Source organism: Rattus norvegicus, chromosome 16, assembly GCF_036323735.1.
Source record: "Rattus norvegicus strain BN/NHsdMcwi chromosome 16, GRCr8, whole genome shotgun sequence".
NCBI classification, from domain to species: Eukaryota; Metazoa; Chordata; class Mammalia; order Rodentia; family Muridae; genus Rattus; species Rattus norvegicus.
The window spans coordinates 65,629,894-65,649,450 of NC_086034.1; the positions used below are offsets into that span (position 1 = coordinate 65,629,894).

Here is a 19,557-nt window from a genome sequence, read left to right on the forward strand (position 1 = left end):
TGACCTGCACACGTGTGCTGTGGGATCTCCCTCCCTCCCTCTCCCGCTTCACGCACGCACGCACGCACGCACGCACGCACGCACGCACGCACGCACACAGATAGGGAGACAGAGATAGGGAGAGATGGAGAGACAGAGATAGAGAGAGAGAGGCAGAAACAGAGACGTAAAGATAGAACATATGAGAGTGTCAGAGAGCAAAAGAGACAGAGAGGATACGTTTTAAAAATGTGTGTAAGAGAACATGGAGTAGAGTGGAGGATTGCAGATGGGAAACGAGGTGGACAGAAAAATAAATTAGGGCTGTAGTGGCTGGGCCGCAGTGAGGGACAGAAATACTGGCGTCACCCTCCAGTGGTGATGTGGGATGGACTTAAGGTTGTTGGACTTGTGTACTGCGGCCTCCCATGTCTGGACCATGTGTCTGACTAGAAGATGGAGCACGTTGCCGGGGGAAACTAGAACCAGAGATGAAAGTTTTATGGGGGAGATGAGTTTGGGAGCGTATGTGCCCTGTGTGTTTTTAAGGACCAGGGCCCGGCTGCGTGAGAGGAAGATGCTCAGCCGGTCCCACAGTGGGGATGGTGGTGGAGGGTGGCAGGTGGGGAGTTTTGAGAGACCTTGGTGCCTCCAGGCATCGGCAGAAAAGGAAGCTAACGTGGTCCATCCAGCCTTTTCCTACAGTTCTACCTGCTGTCCCACCATTCACCTGTCTTCTCCATTCTCCCCAACTGAGAAAGCTGAAGGGAAGCATATTGTGGGAATAAAGTTTTCTGGAAATAAATTCTCGGCCTGGAAGAAAAAGTTGGAATTAACAACTGCGTCCTGTTCCGTGTCTGAAGTTCCTATGTTAACCACTAGATGGCAGGCCCTGTTCACAGAAATACACAAACCAAGCCACGGAATTTTTATTAATTTTTCTTTCTTTTCTAACAGAGGGAGGAGATGTTATGGATGTCAAAGATTCTGTTTAGAAGTGAGGGAAGCTTTAAGGAGTTACCTTCTTATTGAACAATTAATTTGGGTATAACATTTTTGATATATACTGTATGTATATATATCAAAACGTACCCACTGACTTTTTAGCCCTCATTCCTTTAATATTCTTGCGTTGAGACAGTAATCTCTAACTATTAATTAAACAAGTGCCAAATAACGGGAGCGGTCCAATTCTTTACTTCAGCAAGACAAGTTGTTTTTTCTTTTGAGGGCCCATATAGCTAATGAAAGTTTTGGAAGGAGGAGTGAAGTGGACAGAAGGGGTCTGGAGGGCAGGCTCTAGACTCAGGGCTCAGACTGTTGTCAACATTAGACCAGAGCCAGTGTGTTCCTGGGCATTGCTCCCCCTATTTACATTTGGGATTCTTCATCATAATGTGACATTACTAATTCTTACATACAGCTATAGTGCTAATCAAAGGATACATGTGTCCCGTGCCCAGGTTTTACTAGGCACATGTGCAGGGGAAGGCGATGGCGATATGGAAGTGTGCAGAAAGGCTGCCATTTACAACGGCTGATGTTTTAGGTGGCCACTGGGAATGCTTAGAATCTCAAAGGCAATTGAAAACACAAACAAATCCTGGAAATACCGCAGTTCAGAAATCAGGGCATAACAAAGTGTGGTGCTGTGTGTAGGGGCTGACAACACAGTGTGGCTCACATTTTTCAGTGTTACTTCAGTGCTAAGTATTGGGGAACTGAAGAAGTCTGAAGAAAGAAAAAAAATTATTATTTCTAGTTGCCTTCAAAGCAACAAACAAACAAAACAAGCCACCAAACCAACCAACGAACCAAAAAACCAACCAACCAACCAACCAACCACCCGTGTCTATTACGTGAATTAGAAATATCTACTTAAGACCAGGTGGTGGGAGGGCAAGCCTTCAATCCCAGCAGTTGGGAGGCAGAGACAGGCAGAGTTCAAGGCCAGCCTGGTGCACCTGCAAGGGATTATCATTATTGAGTTAATGGATGTGGGAAGACCCACGTTCATTGTGGGTGGCACCATTCCAGGAACTGGTCTCCTGGATTGAATAAAACCCTGAAAGCCACGGAGGAGTAGAATTCATCGCTCTTTGTTTCCTGACTGTGGATGCGACGCGAGTATACACTCCTGTCATCATGGCTCTCCGTTCTCATGACGGACTGTACCTTGCAATTATGTGCGATGAACTCTCTCCTCCACATCACTGTCATCAGGGCATTCTATCACAGTAACAGGAACCGGAAGTAACATGCCACGTTCAAACACCACCTGCACAGCGCCCTCTAGCGGGCTGTGGGGAGTCTCTCCTTTAGTTGACTTAAATAGTGATCATATCTAAAAGCACTCACAAAACCAGCTAGAATAATGTTTGACCAAATATCTGGGCCCTGTGGCCCAACCTAGGTGACAAAATTAATCACCACATTGGTGAAACCACCTATATTTATATTTATATTTAATTTATGGTATTTATAAGGAAAAACAAGTTAAGTTTTATTTATGTTTGTTTTCTAAGAGTTTCAATTTTTATCTCTTACTTGGAATAGTTAGCCAGGGAAAATTTGTTGTAACGATTTAAATATTTATGGCTAAATCTATTGCCCTATCTGTTTTATGTTTTAGTAAAGCATCCTAAGGTCTGTCTCAATTCCCCTCCCGTCTTATGCGTCTGTCGATGAGATCACAGTTTTGTTTGAATGTGGGTTTATTGAATTTTCACCCTTGGAAGGTGAAACTTACGTTTGTAGAGTTTGGCTTAGGGTCTAAGCTTCACTGTTCAGTTTCAAAATTCTGTTTGATCTGAACTAGTTTCCAGTTACACTGTCTTCCCTCTTGTCTCGTTAAGCTGACTCTGTCAGCCATACTCGTTCAAACTTTGTTTTTGGAAATTTCAATATGTGGGGCTTTCATCGATGTGGCTTCCCAGTGATTTTTTTTTTATTACAATTTACAGACAATTCTTCTTGATGCCTTGTTGTTTTAGATAGGATGTTACATGTGGTACATAGAAAATGGAATGGGAGGTTGAAACTCTGGACGATGGCATTTTTTTTTCTAGTAATAACTAATTTTTTTTTTTCTGGGAGACAGGTTGAAGGCGAGTGCCCTCAATCCTATCCGATCCTGGCATGCATCAGCAGTCAGCATGGGTCTGTGCTGGGATTACCTTTAATTTGTTGACTCTCTCAGAGGAGCAGGGGAGCCTTCTGTATAGCCAAGTTCCTTCCCGAGACTAGCTGGTCACGGTTTCACTTCCAAATCAACTATTTCAGACGAGGGGACTGTCCACACCCAGGGGTGGTGAATCTGATTTGCCTCACCTAGTTAGCTGGGGTGAAGGTAGAGGGGCCATCTTGACTAAGTTAAACCAGTTGTTTTCCTTCTGTGAACATGGATGTGGTCTACTTTAACAAACTCACAATACAAAGAACTTCCTGGGGGTTGGAATGGAATGGTGGTAGGATTGACTGAGCCCCAGAGGCCTTTGGAAGTAGAATGGGGATGTCTTTCTGAGACAGATACAAAGATCTAGAAACAGAAGGAGGAGGGTCTCGAGGCAAAGGGGCTCTTTTGCTGAGTAGGTGTAAAAACTCCAGGGATAGGATGCTGACTGTGAAGGACATTCAAACCCAAACCTGGGAGACCAGCTCTCGGCTTACTTTACACGGACTTCCATACACACTGGGGCAAGGCCCATCGTCTCCACACTAACGTCCCAGCACAGGAAGCGAGGAGGGCTAAGTCTGACCTCTCAGACCCTGCGCACTTCATGTGCTTCTGTTTGCCGAGGACCCAGTCGTATCCAACTGAGCAGAATAGCTTGTTATCTGATACTCTTCATGAGATTATTCAAGAAGGTTTTAAATATTTTCAGTTTTATTCTTTTGTAGACGGGGAGTTAATATTCACGTGTACTACTATTCTCAGTTCAAAATTTTTTGGAAAAAGCAGCAATCACTGTAACCTCTTTAATAGAAACAACTGCATATTTCACTGTTTTATGAGTCATTTTAGTCTCTGCCTCCCCCTTCCCATTTGCACGTGCGTGCGTGCGTGCGTGCGTGCGTGTGTGTGTGTGTAAGTGTGTGGAGACCATAAGAAGGTGTCAGATCCCTTAGATCTGACTATGCACCTGATAACAGGGGTCTAGGAATCCACCTCAGATTCTCTGGTAGAGTAAAATGTCTCCAAACCACAGAGGCTATGACTCCATTGCACACAAACCTCATCTTTTAGAAGAGAAACACCACGAGGAGCTTCGTGCTGGTAACATGTAATGTGACCAGTTTTCCTAGGAATCTGAAATTATAAAGAGAATTGAAATAACAAGTAAAGAATTTTTATGTATATCATAAAATTATGGGTCATTAGGACTTAGTTGATGTTTGGAGGGGTCTGAGAAATCTAATAGTTCCCAAATTTCATAGACTATGGCACATCTAAATTCTTACATATAATTAAACAGTTGACCTCAAAATAGACAGATTTTGTTGTTGGGTGTCACCCAATCACAGGAACTCTTTGAATCTGGGTCAGAGTTAGAGGGAGAAAATGATTGAAATGAGAACTTCTTAGTTATTGTCTTGAAGGTGAAAGAGATGTGAGCGTCTCTGAGGAGATGGAAACAACCCATAAGAACCCCGGTGGGAGACAGACTCTTCTGTTCCGCTGTTCGTAGCTGAACTCCCGCAAACCGTATGCGAAGGCTTGGGAAATCAATTCGTTTGCTCAGGGTGCCATTACAAGAACTGGAGATCTCCGTCAGGTACAGGATGCACAAACCCTCCTATCAGGGCTGGGTGAGGCAACCTAGGAGGAAAGAGATCCCAAGAGCAGGTGAAAGGGTCAGAGACGCACCACTCCAATCCCACTTCCGGTGCCTCAATCCTGTGGAAAGATGAGGAGGGAGAATTGTAGGAGCCAGAGAGGCCGGGCTCATAGAGGCTCACAGAAAAACGAAGCAGCAGTCATGGCGCCTGCATGGGTCTGTCCCAGGCCCTCTCCTCTTATGGTATGGCTGTTAGCTCGGTGTTCTTGTGGAACGCCTAACAGTGGGAGTGGGATCGCCCGCGCTTGGGTTTGTTCCTCGTCTTACTGTGAAAGACCCCAGCTTAGCAGCAGTAACGCCATTTTGCAAGGCTGTACTTAAGATGACTGGTTCAGAGAAAGGTTAAAACACTGAGTACAAAGCGGCTGCCAAGCAGGATGTGTTTGGTTGAAGGCCTGGCAACAGGACGACTGCGGTTGAGCACCTGACAATGAAAAAAGCCCTGGGAGAGGTCCCACACCCTGGTGGGGGGCCGAGTCAGTCGTTATGTTCCAAGAAGGTAGCTAAGAAACTTGCCCCCGGGCTGAACCCTTGGGGGGCCGAGTCAGCCGTTATGTTTCAGGAAGGTAGCTAGGAAACTTGCCCCCGGGCTAAACCCTTGCCATATTAGAATCCACCAATTATATTCCTGTAACCATGCATCTGCTTCTGTATGCTTGCTTCTGCTCCCCAAAATCCTATAAAAGCCCATCCTTGGTTCCGTGGGGTGCGCCAGTCCCCCGAGTGACTGAAGCGCCCGCAGGTGCCTGTGCCTGTGTATCCCGACAATAAACCAAATCCTCTTGCTGATTGCATCCTGTGGTGTCTCGGTCTGGTCTTTGGAGTTGGAGGGTCTCCATCCCGAGGGAAAGTTCTCCCTGAGAGCTTTTCATTTGGTGCGTTGGCCGGGAAAGGAGATCCTCCACCCAGGGACCACCGACCACCCACTGGGAGGTAAGCCGGCCGGCGTCTGTCTGTCTGTCTGATTTTGTCTCGTTCTGCCTTATTCTGTCTGTTCTGTGAGTGCTCAGCCAGGTCTGTTCTGTGAGCGCTCAGCCAGGTCTGTTCTGTGAGCGCTCAGCCAGGTCTGTTCTGTGAGCGCTCAGCCAGGTTCTGTGAGCGCTCAGCCAGGTCTGTTCTGTGAGTGCTCAGCCAGGTTGTTTGGAATTTGGGCGGGACGAAGAAGGAGCTGACGAGCTCGGACTTCTCGCCCCGCAGCCCTGGAAGACGTTCCAAGGGTGTTGGGGCCCGACTTTTCGGGGCCCAATCTGGGAGAGGAGAAAGATCCGGACTAACGGCACCTCTGTCTGTATTTTTGGCTTTCAGAGGGCCCCGGACCTTTGCCACCTCCATCTGACTTTTTGCTTTCAGTTTGGTACCAAAGCCGTGCAGCACGCCTGTCTGTTGTTTGTTTGACTGTTGGTGTTGTTTGTTTTCTCTGTGTTCTAATCTTCCTCAGAACTAACATGGGACAGTCCCTAACAACGCCCCTAAGTCTCACTCTTGATCATTAGACAGACGTCCACGACCGGGCACACAACCAGTCCGTCGAGGTTAAAAAAAAAGGAAAATGGCAGACTCTCTACACATCCGAGTGGCCCACTTTCGGAGCGGGATGGCCAGTGAATGACACATTTAATAAGATCATTATTTTACAGGTTAAAGATCGGGTCGTCCACGGACATCCTGACCAGGTTTCTTATATTATCACTTGAGAGAGTCTCGCATTAAAACCCTCCCCCTGGGCGGAACCCTTCGTGGACCCGAATTGGCCTCCCCTCAACCCCCAGCCTGTCCCCTCGGCCCCGCCCGGTCCGCCGGCCACGTCTTCCTCTCTCTACCTTTGTGAAATCAGAGCCTTCTAAGAAACCTGTCCTCCCGGCAGACCCAAACTCCCCTCTCATAAATCTTCTCTCTGACAGGCCCGGCTAAAACGGAGGAGGCAGAGCCGCCAGCCAGATCAGTTGCCGGGCCACAGTCTGATAAGGGTTTCTCCCCTGTCGCAGGGAGATTGCGCAATAAGCGCGAGGTGATGCCAGATACAACCTCCCAGGCTTTCCCACTTAGACAGGGAACTGGTGGCCAGACCCAATACTGGCCGTTTTCAGCAGCTGACATTTACAATTGGAAACAACACAACCCTTCTTTCTCCAAAGATCCGGTGGCACTCACCGACCTAATAGAATCTGTTTTACTTACCCACCAGCCTACTTGGGATGACTGCCAACAGCTCTTACAGGCCCTCTTAACCTCAGAAAAAAAAAAACAAAGAGTGTTCCTAGAGGCCAGAAAGCATGTTCTGGGAGATGATGGGCGTCCCACCCAGCTGCCTGAGAAAATTGATGCTACATTCCCACTTAAAGAGACCAAACTGGGATTTTAATACAGCTGAAGGTAAGGGACACCTACGCCTTTATCGCCAGTTGCTTCTAGCGGGTCTCCGAGGGGCTATACGACGCCCTACTAATTTGGCTCAGGTAAAACAGGTATTACAGGAAGCAGGGGAAACTCCCTCCACCTTTCTAGAGAGACTTAAGGAGGCCTACCGTATGCACACTCCCTATGACCCAGATGACCCAGGACAAATGACGAGTGTCTCTATGTCCTTCATCTGGCAGGCTGCTCCAGATATCAGGACTAAGTTACAGAGGTTAGAAAATTTGCAGGGCTATACATTACAGGATTTACTTAAAGAAGCTGAAAAGATTTTTAATAAGAGAGAGAATTGAGTCGAATCTTGGCCGCCGTAGTTCAGGGCCAAGAAAGGAAGGGAGATAGGGGGGAGCTCGAAAGGGGCTAAAGCTGGATAAAGATCAATGTGCCTATTACAAAGAGAAAGGGCACTGGGCCAGAGAGTGCCCCAAGAAGCCTGGCGGACCCCGAAAGCCTCGACCACGAACCTCCCTCTTGGCTCTAGATAAAGATTAGGGAGGTCAGGGCCAGGAGCCCCCCCCCTGAGCCCAGGGTAACGCTTAAAGTTGGGGGGCAGCCGGTTGCTTTCCTGATAGACACAGGAGCCCAGCATTCAGTCCTCACTCAAGCTTCAGGACAACTCAGCGACCGGACGGCCTGGGTACAAGGAGCTACTGGTGAGAAACAATACCGATGGACTACGGACCGCCGGGTTCAGCTGGCTACTGGTAAGGTGACCCATTCCTTCTTACATGTTCCGGACTGCCCGTACCCTCTGCTGGGCCGTGATCTGCTCACCAAACTAAAAGCACAAATTCATTTTGAGGAAGGAGGGGCCCAAATAACTGGCCCCCACGGAACTCCCCTTCAAGTTCTAACCCTATAAACCGGGACAGGACACTGGCTTGGGCAGAGACTGGTGGGATGGGGTTGGCGCTCCAACAGCCCCCCTTAATTACACAGTTAAAGGCCACTACAACTCCAGTCTCCATAAAACAATACCCCCTGTCACATGAAGCTTATCAAGGTATAAGGCCTCACATTAGGAGGCTTCTAGATCAAGGCATCCTAATCCCCTGCCGGTCGCCTTGGAATACGCCTCTTCTGCCTGTTAAGAAACCCGACACTGGAGATTATAGGCCAATACAAGACTTGAGAAAGGTCAACAAGAGGATAAAAGATATTCATCCGACTGTTCCAAACCCTTACAATTTGCTTAGTAACTGTTCATCGATGAAAAACAGGGGTATGCTAAAGGGTCCTAACACAAAGGTTGGGACCCTAAAAACGCCCTGTGGCCTACCTGTCTAAGAAATTGGACCCTGTGGCCTCCGGCTGGCCACCGTGCCTAAGGATGGTGGCTGCTATTGCTGTCCTGATCAAGGACGCTGGAAAATTGACTTTGGGACAGCCACTCACCATCCTAGCACCCCACGCAGTGGAGGCCTTGGTAAAGCAGCCCCCAGACCGCTGGCTCTCTAATTCCCACATGACCCACTACCAAGCCTTGTTACTGGATGCAGAACGGGTTCAGTTTGGGCCCGTAGTCGCCCTCAATCCTGCCACCTTGCTTCCTCTACCAGAGGAGACAAAACAACATGACTGCCTACAAATCCTCGCAGAAGTACATGGAACCAGGCCGGACCTATCGGACCAGCCTCTTCAGAATGCTGACCACACATGGTACACGGATGACAACAGCTTCTTGGCAGAGGGAGAGCGAAAGGCTGGAGCTGCGGTCACTACGGAGGACAAAGTGATTTGGGCGAAAGCCCTGCCTGCTGGTACCTCCGCACAACGGGCTGAACTCATCGCCTTGACTCAGGCGCTCAAGATGACAAAAGGTAAGAGGCTAAATGTATATACAGACAGTCGTTATGCCTTTGCCATGGCACACATCCACGGGGAGATCTACCAGAGGCGGGAGCTGCTCACATCTGAGGGTAAAGATATTAAAAATAAGGCTGAAATTCTGGCCCTCTTAGAAGCCCTATTCTTGCCCAAAAGACTGAGTATTATACATTGTCCAGGACACCAAAAAGGGCACAACCCAGAGGCACGAAGAAACCGGCTGGCCGATGCCACGGCGCGAGAAGCGGCCATGAGCAAACAAATCTTGCCCTTAAATAGCCCAGACCAACCCACGCCCCCACCAGTGGGACAAACCAGTTGGGTTTATGCCCATGAGGACATAGAGCTCCTAAAAAAATGGGGGCCATCTACCACCCTCAAGAAAGACAATTATGCCAATAAAAATGACTTTTGAATTGATCTCCTTTCTACATAAATTAACCCATTTGGGGTTTAAGAAGATAAAAACCTTACTAGATCGGGAAGAGATAAATCTGTGTTTTTTTGAATCGGGACAAAGCGATACAAAAGGTGACTGAGAGTTACAAAGCGTGCGCTCAGGTTAACCCGGGAAGGACCATGATTGGACAAGGAGTTTGTCCTAGGGGACACCGTCCCGACATCCATTGAGAAATTGATTTTACTAAAATTAAACCAGATATATATGGATACAAGTATCTCCTAGTGTTTGTAGACACCTTCTCAGGATGGGTCAAAGCCTTCCCCACGAAGCACGAGACTACAAAAATGGTCACCAAGAAGCTCCTCGAGGAAATCTTTCCCAGGTATGGCATGCCTCAAGCGTTGGGGTCGGACAACGGGCCCGCTTTCGTCTCCCAAGTAAGTCAGTTGGTAGCCAAATTGCTGGGGATTGATTGGAAATTACATTGTGCCTATAGACCCCAGAGTTCAGGTCAGGTAGAACACATAAATAGAACAATTAAGGAGACTTTATCCAAACTTACGCTTGCAACTGGCTCAAAGGATTGGGTGGCCCTCCTTCCCCTAGTTCTCTATTGGGCCCGGAATACCCCGGGCCCCCATGGTCTAACTCCTTTTAAAATAATATATAGAACACCACCCCCATTTGTCCATTTCTTTGATTCAAACATTGCTGATTTTGCTGACAGCCCTTCTCTGAGGGCCCATTTACAGGCCCTACAGATTGTGCAGAGAGACGTCTGGAGACCTTTGGCCGCTGCTTACCAGGACAAGCTTGAGCATCCGGTGGTGCCACACCCGTTCCAGATTAGAGACACCGTGTGGGTGCACAGACACCAGACCAAGAATCTCGAGCCACGGTGAAAAGGACCCTACACCGTCCTCCTGACTACCCCGACCGCCCTAAAGGTAGACGGAGTCTCGGCTTAGATCCACACACCACACGTCAAGACAGTCCGGTCTGAGGAATTGACTAATCACAACACTACACCCCAGACATAGAGAGTTCAGCACACTCCAAACCCCTTAAAGTTAAAACTCCTACGTGGCTCCTCCTAGCCCTTTTGTGGCCTAGAGTCAGTGGGGGAATAAGCCCCCACCAGACAGAAATTTCTTGACCAAGTCGAGTGAAAGATTTCACTCAAAGTTAGCAAAAAAAAAATGGGGGAATGAAAGACCCCAGCTTAGCAGCAGTAACGCCATTTTGCAAGGCTGTACTTAAGATGACTGGTTCAGAGAAAGGTTAAAACACTGAGTACAAAGCGGCTGCCAAGCAGGATGTGTTTGGTTGAAGGCCTGGCAACAGGACGACTGCGGTTGAGCACCTGACAATGAAAAAAGCCCCGGGAGAGGTCCCACACCCTGGTGGGGGGCCGAGTCAGTCGTTATGTTCCAAGAAGGTAGCTAAGAAACTTGCCCCCGGGCTGAACCCTTGGGGGGCCGAGTCAGCCGTTATGTTTCAAGAAGGTAGCTAGGAAACTTGCCCCCGGGCTAAACCCTTGCCATATTAGAATCCACCAATTATATCCCTGTAACCATGCATCTGCTTCTGTATGCTTGCTTCTGCTCCCCAAAATCCTATAAAAGCCCATCCTTGGTTCCGTGGGGTGCGCCAGTCCCCCGAGTGACTGAAGCGCCCGCAGGTGCCTGTGCCTGTGTATCCCGACAATAAACCAAATCCTCTTGCTGATTGCATCCTGTGGTGTCTCGGTTTGGTCTTTGGAGTTGGAGGGTCTCCATCCCGAGGGAAAGTTCTCCCTGAGAGCTTTTCAACTGTACCTTGCTATGCTGTATTTGGTTGATATCCCTGGGTGGCCTGCTCTATTCTGAACAGAGGAGTTCGATGGAGGAGGGGAAACTGCTGATGAGATGTATTGTGTGAGAGGAGAATAAAACAACAAACAAACAAACAACGAAACAAAACAAGTCACCATAGGCTAGGTTACTGTTATGGTTTCCATTCTAAATGTTCCCCTAAAGCTCCTCAGCGGACGACATCCTTTCCAGGGCAAAGAAGGTCAGAGCTGGGGCCATTGGAAGGTGCTTGGATCAAGAGGGCTCTGTGCTCATCGCGGATTCCTCTATCGATGGAGCCACAGCTTGATGAGGCACTGGGAGGAGGTGGAAACTTTAGGAGAAAGGATCAAGTTAGAGAAAGTAGGTTACTGGGACATCCCCCCATTCACTCTCATTCTTTTGCCGTTTTCCCATCTCCCTTTCTCTTCTCTCCCACTGTCCTTTCCCCATCTCTGCTTCCTGGTTGATACGAAGTGAACAGTTTTGCCCGACCACAGAGCTCCTTTTATCGTGTTCTGTCTCTGTCTCATTGCCTGGTCTGCATTGGAGCCAAGAGACCTTTGAACCTACCAGTCCAAATACAGTTTCCTTTTTAAATCGATTTATTCGTGACCTGGTAATGTAACCAACTGGGTTTCATCCTAATCAACAAACATCCGACAAGAGCTTCCTTCCCTCAAAATCCTCTTCCTCCTGTTTCTAGACCTTTGTATCTAGGCCTGGATGCATCCCTGTCCTTCTTGCCTCTAAGACTCAGTAAAATCCTACCACCATTTTCTTCCAACTTCATGAAGTTCTTCCTTTGGGTTTATTTATATGCTCTGTGCTTCACCCACCACTTTTATTTGACTCACTTTCAATACTTTTTTTTTTTAAAGCTAATTCCTGGCCCTGCCGCAGGAGACTGACTCCGTAGGGGAGGCTGGTGCAGTTAGAGTTACAGAAATGCTGTTGCACACTTCCGTGCCACAGCATGTGCCCTCTCCTGCCTGTTGGTTCTGCAGAGGGGATGGGAAACATCTGCTCATCATTCTATGCATAATAGACCATAGCTTAATTTTGATTACCTCGTTCCCTGAAGACTCCATCGAGATGGTTTATCTTATCATTATCGGGAGAATAGCCGATGTTAGGAACCTTAGAGTCTTACCTCAGCACATTGTCTGGTTTCCCAAGGCTGCCCTTCCAGCACCCAATTCCTTCTGGTTGCTTAGGCCAAGGCCAGCACTAACAAAGAATGGTTATTGGACACGCCTACGTGACCTTGATGACAAAGACTCCTCTATTGGGGGTTGCTAGCTAAAGGTTCTGAGACCTTGGTTTTCAAGTCTATTAATACAAGAGATTTGTATCTCATACCAGGGTCAAGGATGAAAGTTACCAAGGGGCCTTGGCTTGTCTCTCTCTGGCTAGCTGCCCTGTCACTTGATTTGATGGTTCTACAAACTTATGCTTTCTTTGCTCAAGGTGGTTATCGTCCATCCGGGCACAGGGTTGCTCCAAGTTCAATGGTCATTTGTTGAAATCATGCAATTATGAACCTTGGGACTCTTGATGCTGTAGTATTCTTTGGGGCCAGTGATGATCTTCCTTTAAGTGGAAGGGTAACTCCACTGTGGGCTTATGTCCACACTTGAAGCTGCCTTAAATGGATAGCTTCTTTTCTTTTAAAATTTTTGGTATGCACACACACAGTGCACATATGTATAAGGGTGTGTGTGCATGTGTATGCACATCTGTGGAGACCAGAGGCTGGGGTAGTATTACCCTCAGTTACCTTCTACTTTATGTTTCAAGGCAAGGTCTCTCAATAAACATGTAGCTCATGGATTCATCTAGATTTAATGGCCAGCAGGCCCAAAGGCTCCCCATTTCCAACTTCCCAGGACTGGGAATATAGGTATGCATTGCCACACCTCACACCTGTTCCTCCCCCAACCCCTGCATGTGTACACACACACAGACACACACACATAGACACACACACACAGACACACACAGACACACACACAGACACACACAGACACACACACAGACACACACAGGCACACACACAGACACACACACAGACAGACACAGACTCACACACACACATAATACAGACAGACAGACAGACAGACACACACACACACAAAGTACTAATTTAACACTTAAAAATAGAGTTTGCAATAATCTGGGAGATATAGCTGTAAATGCCGTGTAGAAGTCAGCTGTTTCTCACTACATTTAAAGCTATATGTAATGGACTGACCAAAAACATGATCAGTTCTGCTTAAACCCTCAGCATAGTGTTTTAGACTTTGTTCACATGGCTGCCTTTTAGAGATTAGAGGATTTAAAGCATTAGGTGGATCCCACTGTTGGCAAATTCTATTAGCGATGCTTTGCAACTCCAGGCAATAGAGAATGTACTCCATGCTCTCTGTTGCTCAGTGGTGCAAACTGGCTACAGTCTCTGCCTCAGCCAGCTCATATCCGCTCTGCTCTGCCTAAGGCAGCCAAAGAGCGTCTTAACCAGAAGAGCAGAAGATGCTGCCTGGTGGGGTAAATGCTTTGGTTTTTCACAATGATGGAGAGAAGGCAGCCTACTCCTGACAACGCATTTGTGTGTGCATGTGCGTGTGCATGTGTGTGTGTATGTGTGAGTCTGTGTGTGTGTATGTATGTGTGTGTTTGTGTACGTGTGGGTGTATGTATCTGTGTGTGCGTGTGTGTGTGTATGTGTGAGTCTGTGTGTATGTGTATGTATGTGTGTGTTTGTGTATGTGTGGGTGCATGTATCTGTGTGTGCATGTGTGTGCGTGTGCATGTGTGTATGTATGTGTGTGTGCGTGTGTGTGTGTGTGTGTTGTCTTGCTTTGTTTTGTTTTTGAGACAGACTCTATGTAATGCTGGCATTCCTAGAACTCACTATGTAGACCAGGCTGGCACTGAATTCATAGTGACCCACTTACCTCTGCCTCCTGAGAGCTGGGATTAAAGGCGTGCACCACCACACCCAGCCTGACATGCATTCTTGATGGAGCAGTCTTTCTTTATCTACTAGTTTTGAAGAGAATTCTGCCATCTGATTTCACACTAAGATTTATTATTTTAACTTGACATAGGAATTCACCAATGGGTATACAGTGTTTATGCCAAAGATTTCACCAGAAAAGTGTGTGGAATCAAGTCAGATGCCCTGTGAGTACTCTTCAGTCCTCCTTTGTCTTTTCTGTAAGTGAACAGTGGAAATAGTTGTTTTTAAAGTTTTCTGGGTTAGAGTTATTGTATTCAGTCTCTGTTCAAATGTTTAGTTAACAGTTGCAATGGGAAAAAAAAGGATTCTATTTATAACAGCAACAAAAAAGTGAAAATGTCTATGACTAACACTCAAATGAAACATGTGAACTCTATGGAAAAATCATAAAATTCAACATATATATATGTGTGTGTGTATCAGTATATATATATGCACAAATTTGTATATATGTATATATATGAATTTGAATAGTATAGATACCTAAATATTTCTGAAGAGAAGCATGATAAATGAAAAATGTGACTTCTTCCTAAATCATTTAATTCCATGCACTAAAGTTAACATTAACATTTAATATGCTGTATATAAAATTGAGATGAACATTAAAATATGTCCATTTATGACCAGGACTCTGGGGGATGGCACAGCTTGCCTATGTACTGCTTGAGGAACCTGTCACTCTTCTCCCACCCCATCCGTTCAGTCTGGCTGTCTTTTCATCACCACACTCCCCCACAGTTCTTCAACCACACTCCACTTTGACCTGTGGGCAAGAAAAACTGCTTGTTTTGTTGGTAGCTTGTATCCTTGTTATTTCAACAAAAATCTCCTATTTATAGCAGGGTGTCATAAAATGCCAGCCATCTAAAACAGAATGCTGTAACTATCTTTGAAAGATCAAGAGTCTATAACTAGGTGTCTTAGTCAGGGTCTCTATTCCTGCACAAAACATCATGACCAAGAATCAAGTTGGAGAGGAAAGGGTTTATTCAGCTTACACCTCCACATTGTTGTTCATCATCAAAGGAAGTCAGGACAGGATTTCACACAGGGCACAAACTTGGAGGCGGGAGCTGATGAAGAAGAGGCCCATGGAGGGTACTGCTTACTGACTTGCTTCCCCTGGCTTGCTCAGCTTGCTTTCTTATAGAACCCAGGACTATCAGCCCAGAGATGGCACCACCCACAATGGGCCCTTCAACCTTAATCATTGATTGAGAAAATACCTTACAGCTGGACCTCATAGAAGCATTTCCTCAAGGGAGGCTCCTTTTTCTGTGATAACTCCAGCTTGTGTCAAGTTGACACACAAAACCAGCCAGGAAAATAAAACATAGTCAGCTGTTCAAATCAGATGCTAAATCAGATGCTCATGAGAAAAAAAATTTCTGTATGCACACACTCTCTCTCTGAGTGTATGTGTGTGTGTGTGTGTGTGTGTGTGTGTGTGTGTGTGTGTGTGTGTGAAATGGAGGAGAGGATCTTTTACTATGTAGCCTAGGTTACCTTTAAACTTGGGAGATAAAAGAATTTTTGAAAATCATCCCTAGTGTGATGATGATGACTAAAGTTTAATGGCCTGGAAGCTTGGTTGGATTGTGTAGGAGGTAACTAGGAAATGGAGTATGCAGTTGTAGACATGCGCCTTAAGACTGGAGCTTCAGGGGGTTGGGATTTAGCTCAGTGGTAGAGCGCTTGCCTAGCAAGTGCAAGGCCCTGGGTTCGGTCCCCAGCTCCGGAAAAAAAAAGAAAAGAAAAAAAAAAAAGACTGGAGCTTCAGGGAGGAATGTGTGAGCAATCTCAGGTTTATGAACTTGATGAGAGCCTGTAGTGGCAGTAGAGAGAGAAGGCGTAAGCTCAGGTTAGTACAGCATAGTCTGTGTATCTAAACAACCTTCCAGAAATCAAAGTTGATTACATGATGTAGCACAGCAGAAAGAAACCTACTGAGAAGATCAGAGAACTGACAGGGTTCAATACTCTATTACGCAGCTAAAATGGGGGAAAACAAGAAGCCTGGAAATAATTATTAGAGAGGCATCAACATTTCCGTTATGAGTCCGTACTGTAGTCAGGGACAGGGCCTGGCTGAGACCTAGGGGCCTTGTATGAAGGCCAATGCACATTTTTTGTCTTTGATTTTCTGAAGTATCCTTATTTCAAGGGAAGGATCCTGGTGACATCTCAGATGCCAACCGCAAACTTTATAGAATACCCAGTTTTCCTTTCATTTTATTTATTCTCATTAGAGTCTTTCTCCACCTAACAGGCTAATGGGAGTTCATGATTCAAGGCCGAGAGACTAGTCATGGTGACTTGACTGGGCTAGTCCAGCTCATACAGATGCATGGGTGGCTGGGAGAAGATGTTGGTACAAGAACAGCACCTTGGAAGAATAGTTTATAAAGAAGAGGAGTGATAGGAAATGGTGTCTTTTGGCTTTTTCCAGTTTCCACTAAGTTGATTGTTAAGATAAAAGGATGAAGAATATTTCAGAGGCTGGGAGTGCGAGGCTTGAATTGAGCCTCTACTGGAACCTCCTGAAATGAGACTCACACGTGGTGATGGAGGCAAAAGCAAGAAGAGTTTAATCATTCTGACATGTCAGGGCCATCCCACTTCAAGGGGAGCCAACCCTGAACAGACTCTACCAGGGAGTTTTATATACCTTGCAAACAATTGGGGCAGAATTCAAACAATTGGGGGGGATTTGCATAATGGTAACTGGGCAGTATTATGCACATTTGGTGGAGAGAAACAACTTTCAGATCGACTCACTGTACCGTTCAGGACTCTCAGTTGGGAGTCTGGTAGCTTTGTGTGACAGTTTGACTTGCAGCTCTTCCAGGAACTAAACAAGCCTTTTTCTTCCTGGAAGGGAGGGATCCTTGTGCTCTGAGGTTTGTGGTGGGAATTTTCCCACTGGCCCCAGATCGGCCCCAACTTTGGCTCTTTTAGGAGCACAAATCATAGACAACATCAAACAGATAGCAAAGCAATTTTGGAAGGTAGGAGCATGGCAGATAGACTGTGACCAGACAGATACTGGTAATGACCGTGCAGACCCACTCAGGATTTGACAATAGCAAGGTCCTTGAAGAAGTACTTCAAGTCATGAGTCTAAAGATATGGAGCCAGGCTCCACCCACTTCCCTCTCAGGGGACAGAAGGCTCTTCTTCAAATTCCAGAGAATTTCAAATGGACTAGGACTGTCTTAAGGGCGTAGAGTATCTGACGTGTTCAATATACACATAGTTTTGAAGAGGATTTGCAAATCTTTTGGAGCTTCTGAGAATTTCTGGTTATAAAAGAAATAGGAAGCATTAGTAATTCCAGGAAGAGTCAGTGTGATGGCTAGTTTTATGTCAACTTGACACAAGTTCACGTCATTTGGGAAGAACTCTCAATTAAGGAGATGCCTTCATAAGATTGTTTAGCAGGCATCTCTGTAGGGCATTTTCTTAATTCATAATTGATGTAGAAGTCCAGTTCATTGTGGGTGGTGTTACCCCTGAGCTGGTAGTCATGGATGCTATAAGAAAGCAGGCTGAGCAAGCCCTGAAGAGCAAACAATTAAGTAGCCCTCCACCATGCCTTCTGCTATAGTTCTTGCATTGAGTTCTTGCTCTGGCTTCCCTGGATGGTGGATTACAACTTACAAGAATAAGTAAACCTTTTCCTCCCTAAGTTACTTTTGGTCAAGGTGTTTTATAACAGTAATAGAAACTCTAACATAGAAATTGGTACCATGTTGTGAGGCATTGCTATGAGAGACCTAGCCACATTTTGGGAAGGATTGTGGACTTTGGAATTTTAAGCTGATTTAGCTATTGAGTGTTGAGAGCTTATTGGGATGTTTTGTGGGAACTTAGAAGATGTTGCTGAGAGCGGAGAAGATTGAGACCTGGCTGTGAATTTTCAGAAGGAAACAAAGTCTCTATCAGGTTCAATTATGTGATATTTTAAGTTAAGAATCTGTGGTTCTGGTCAGCTGGATCTGAAGAATTGGCTGTGACTAACAAGAGACCAGCACTAGTAAATGAAGCTTTGCTTTGATGGGACAATCAAAGTTGGTTCACTGCAGCTGAGAAATTAGAGAGACGACTAAGAGGAGACCAGCATCATTGAGGTGATATCTTCTGGTATTATTTCCTCAGGGTCAACACACGGAAGCTGTAACACAGAGTGGGGCTAAGGCTATACCTAGTATTGGTGGTTAAAGACATGAGAGTGTTGTGGAGAGTAGCTGAGGCTTGGCACTGTGAAAGGTCAGGGGAGGGCATAGGTGAAGGTGCAGCTTCAGTTGTGGTAGAAGGCCCAAGATTGAAGGAGGCATGTAGAGAAGGTGAGGGTTGGCACCATGTGGTAGGGTCAGTATTCCTGAAGAGAACCCAAGAGAGCTATTGGTGAAAGAGCAACTTGTATCAAGAGACCCTAGCATTTTGGAGATGCTAGTATGAGGGGCAACCACCAAGGACAGCAGGAGCTAGGGAGTGGAGCTGCCCTGAGCCTGGCAGACAAGCTGTGTGTGCTATGGTTAGCAGAGCTGGGGATGGGCCTGTGCCAAAGCTCTGAGAGCCTAGGGGTTCATGGGTGAGTCCCAGATATCAAGCACTTAGCTCTTAGATTTTGCCTTGAAATGACTGTGACCATGTTCTCTGCTTACTACCTCTGGGGCAAAAGAGTATTTTACTTATATTTGATTTTACAGAAGCCCCACAGTTGACAGACATTTTGGATTTTTAAAAAGACTTTGGAGTTTTAGACAGACTTGGGACGTTTTAGAGTCTTCAAAAGAGACTGGGTATTTTTTTTAAGACTCTTTAGGGGAGGACCTAGGTGAAGGGGTGGCTTCAGTAGCAGTTGAGGCCCAGGATTGAAGGAGTCATGTGGAGAAGGTGAGGGTCGGCACCATGTGGTAGGGTCAGCATTTCTGAAGAAAGCCCAAGAGGGGTTATTGGTCAAAGTACTGTAGGATTCAAAGACTTGTGGAATTTAGAAGTTGTTTTATACTATGATATTGACGTTAACATGCTGTCTTGGGGACAAGTGAGAAAAGAAAGGTTCTTGTTAAGTACTAATATGTTCTTGTGTCAAGCTGACAAGGAGTCAGTTGTACTGACTGGTTTTATGTCATATGACACAAGCTACAGTTATTTGGGAAGAGGGACTCTGAGTTAAGAAAATGTCTCCTTAGGGTGACCTGTAGCCAAGTCTGTAGTACATTTTTTGACATT

General features: G+C 46.2%; 1 protein-coding gene across 2 annotated transcripts; it reads left to right on the forward strand.

Annotated features, from left to right (window-relative positions):
- Positions 1–5,093: 5,093 nt before the first annotated feature.
- Positions 5,094–11,192, forward strand: LOC134482401 (uncharacterized). Of its 2 annotated transcripts, none has more exons than XM_063275869.1 (3): positions 5,094–9,844; positions 10,190–10,900; positions 10,968–11,192. In XM_063275869.1, exon 1 carries the CDS (start codon positions 8,563–8,565, stop codon positions 9,472–9,474), a length of 912 nt encoding a protein of 303 aa, XP_063131939.1. In that variant the 5' UTR covers positions 5,094–8,562; the 3' UTR covers positions 9,475–9,844; positions 10,190–10,900; positions 10,968–11,192. The 2 variants fall into 2 exon arrangements, with proteins under 2 accessions (XP_063131939.1, XP_063131938.1); XM_063275868.1 differs by having other exon boundaries at positions 5,094–5,906; positions 5,953–9,844; positions 10,190–11,192.
- Positions 11,193–19,557: the final 8,365 nt, after the last annotated feature.

Bases quoted from the DNA above. Each gene is read 5' to 3' on its own strand.
- LOC134482401 (XM_063275869.1), top strand. From the start codon at position 8,563: ATGGTGGCTGCTATTGCTGTCCTGATCAAGGACGCTGGAAAATTGACT.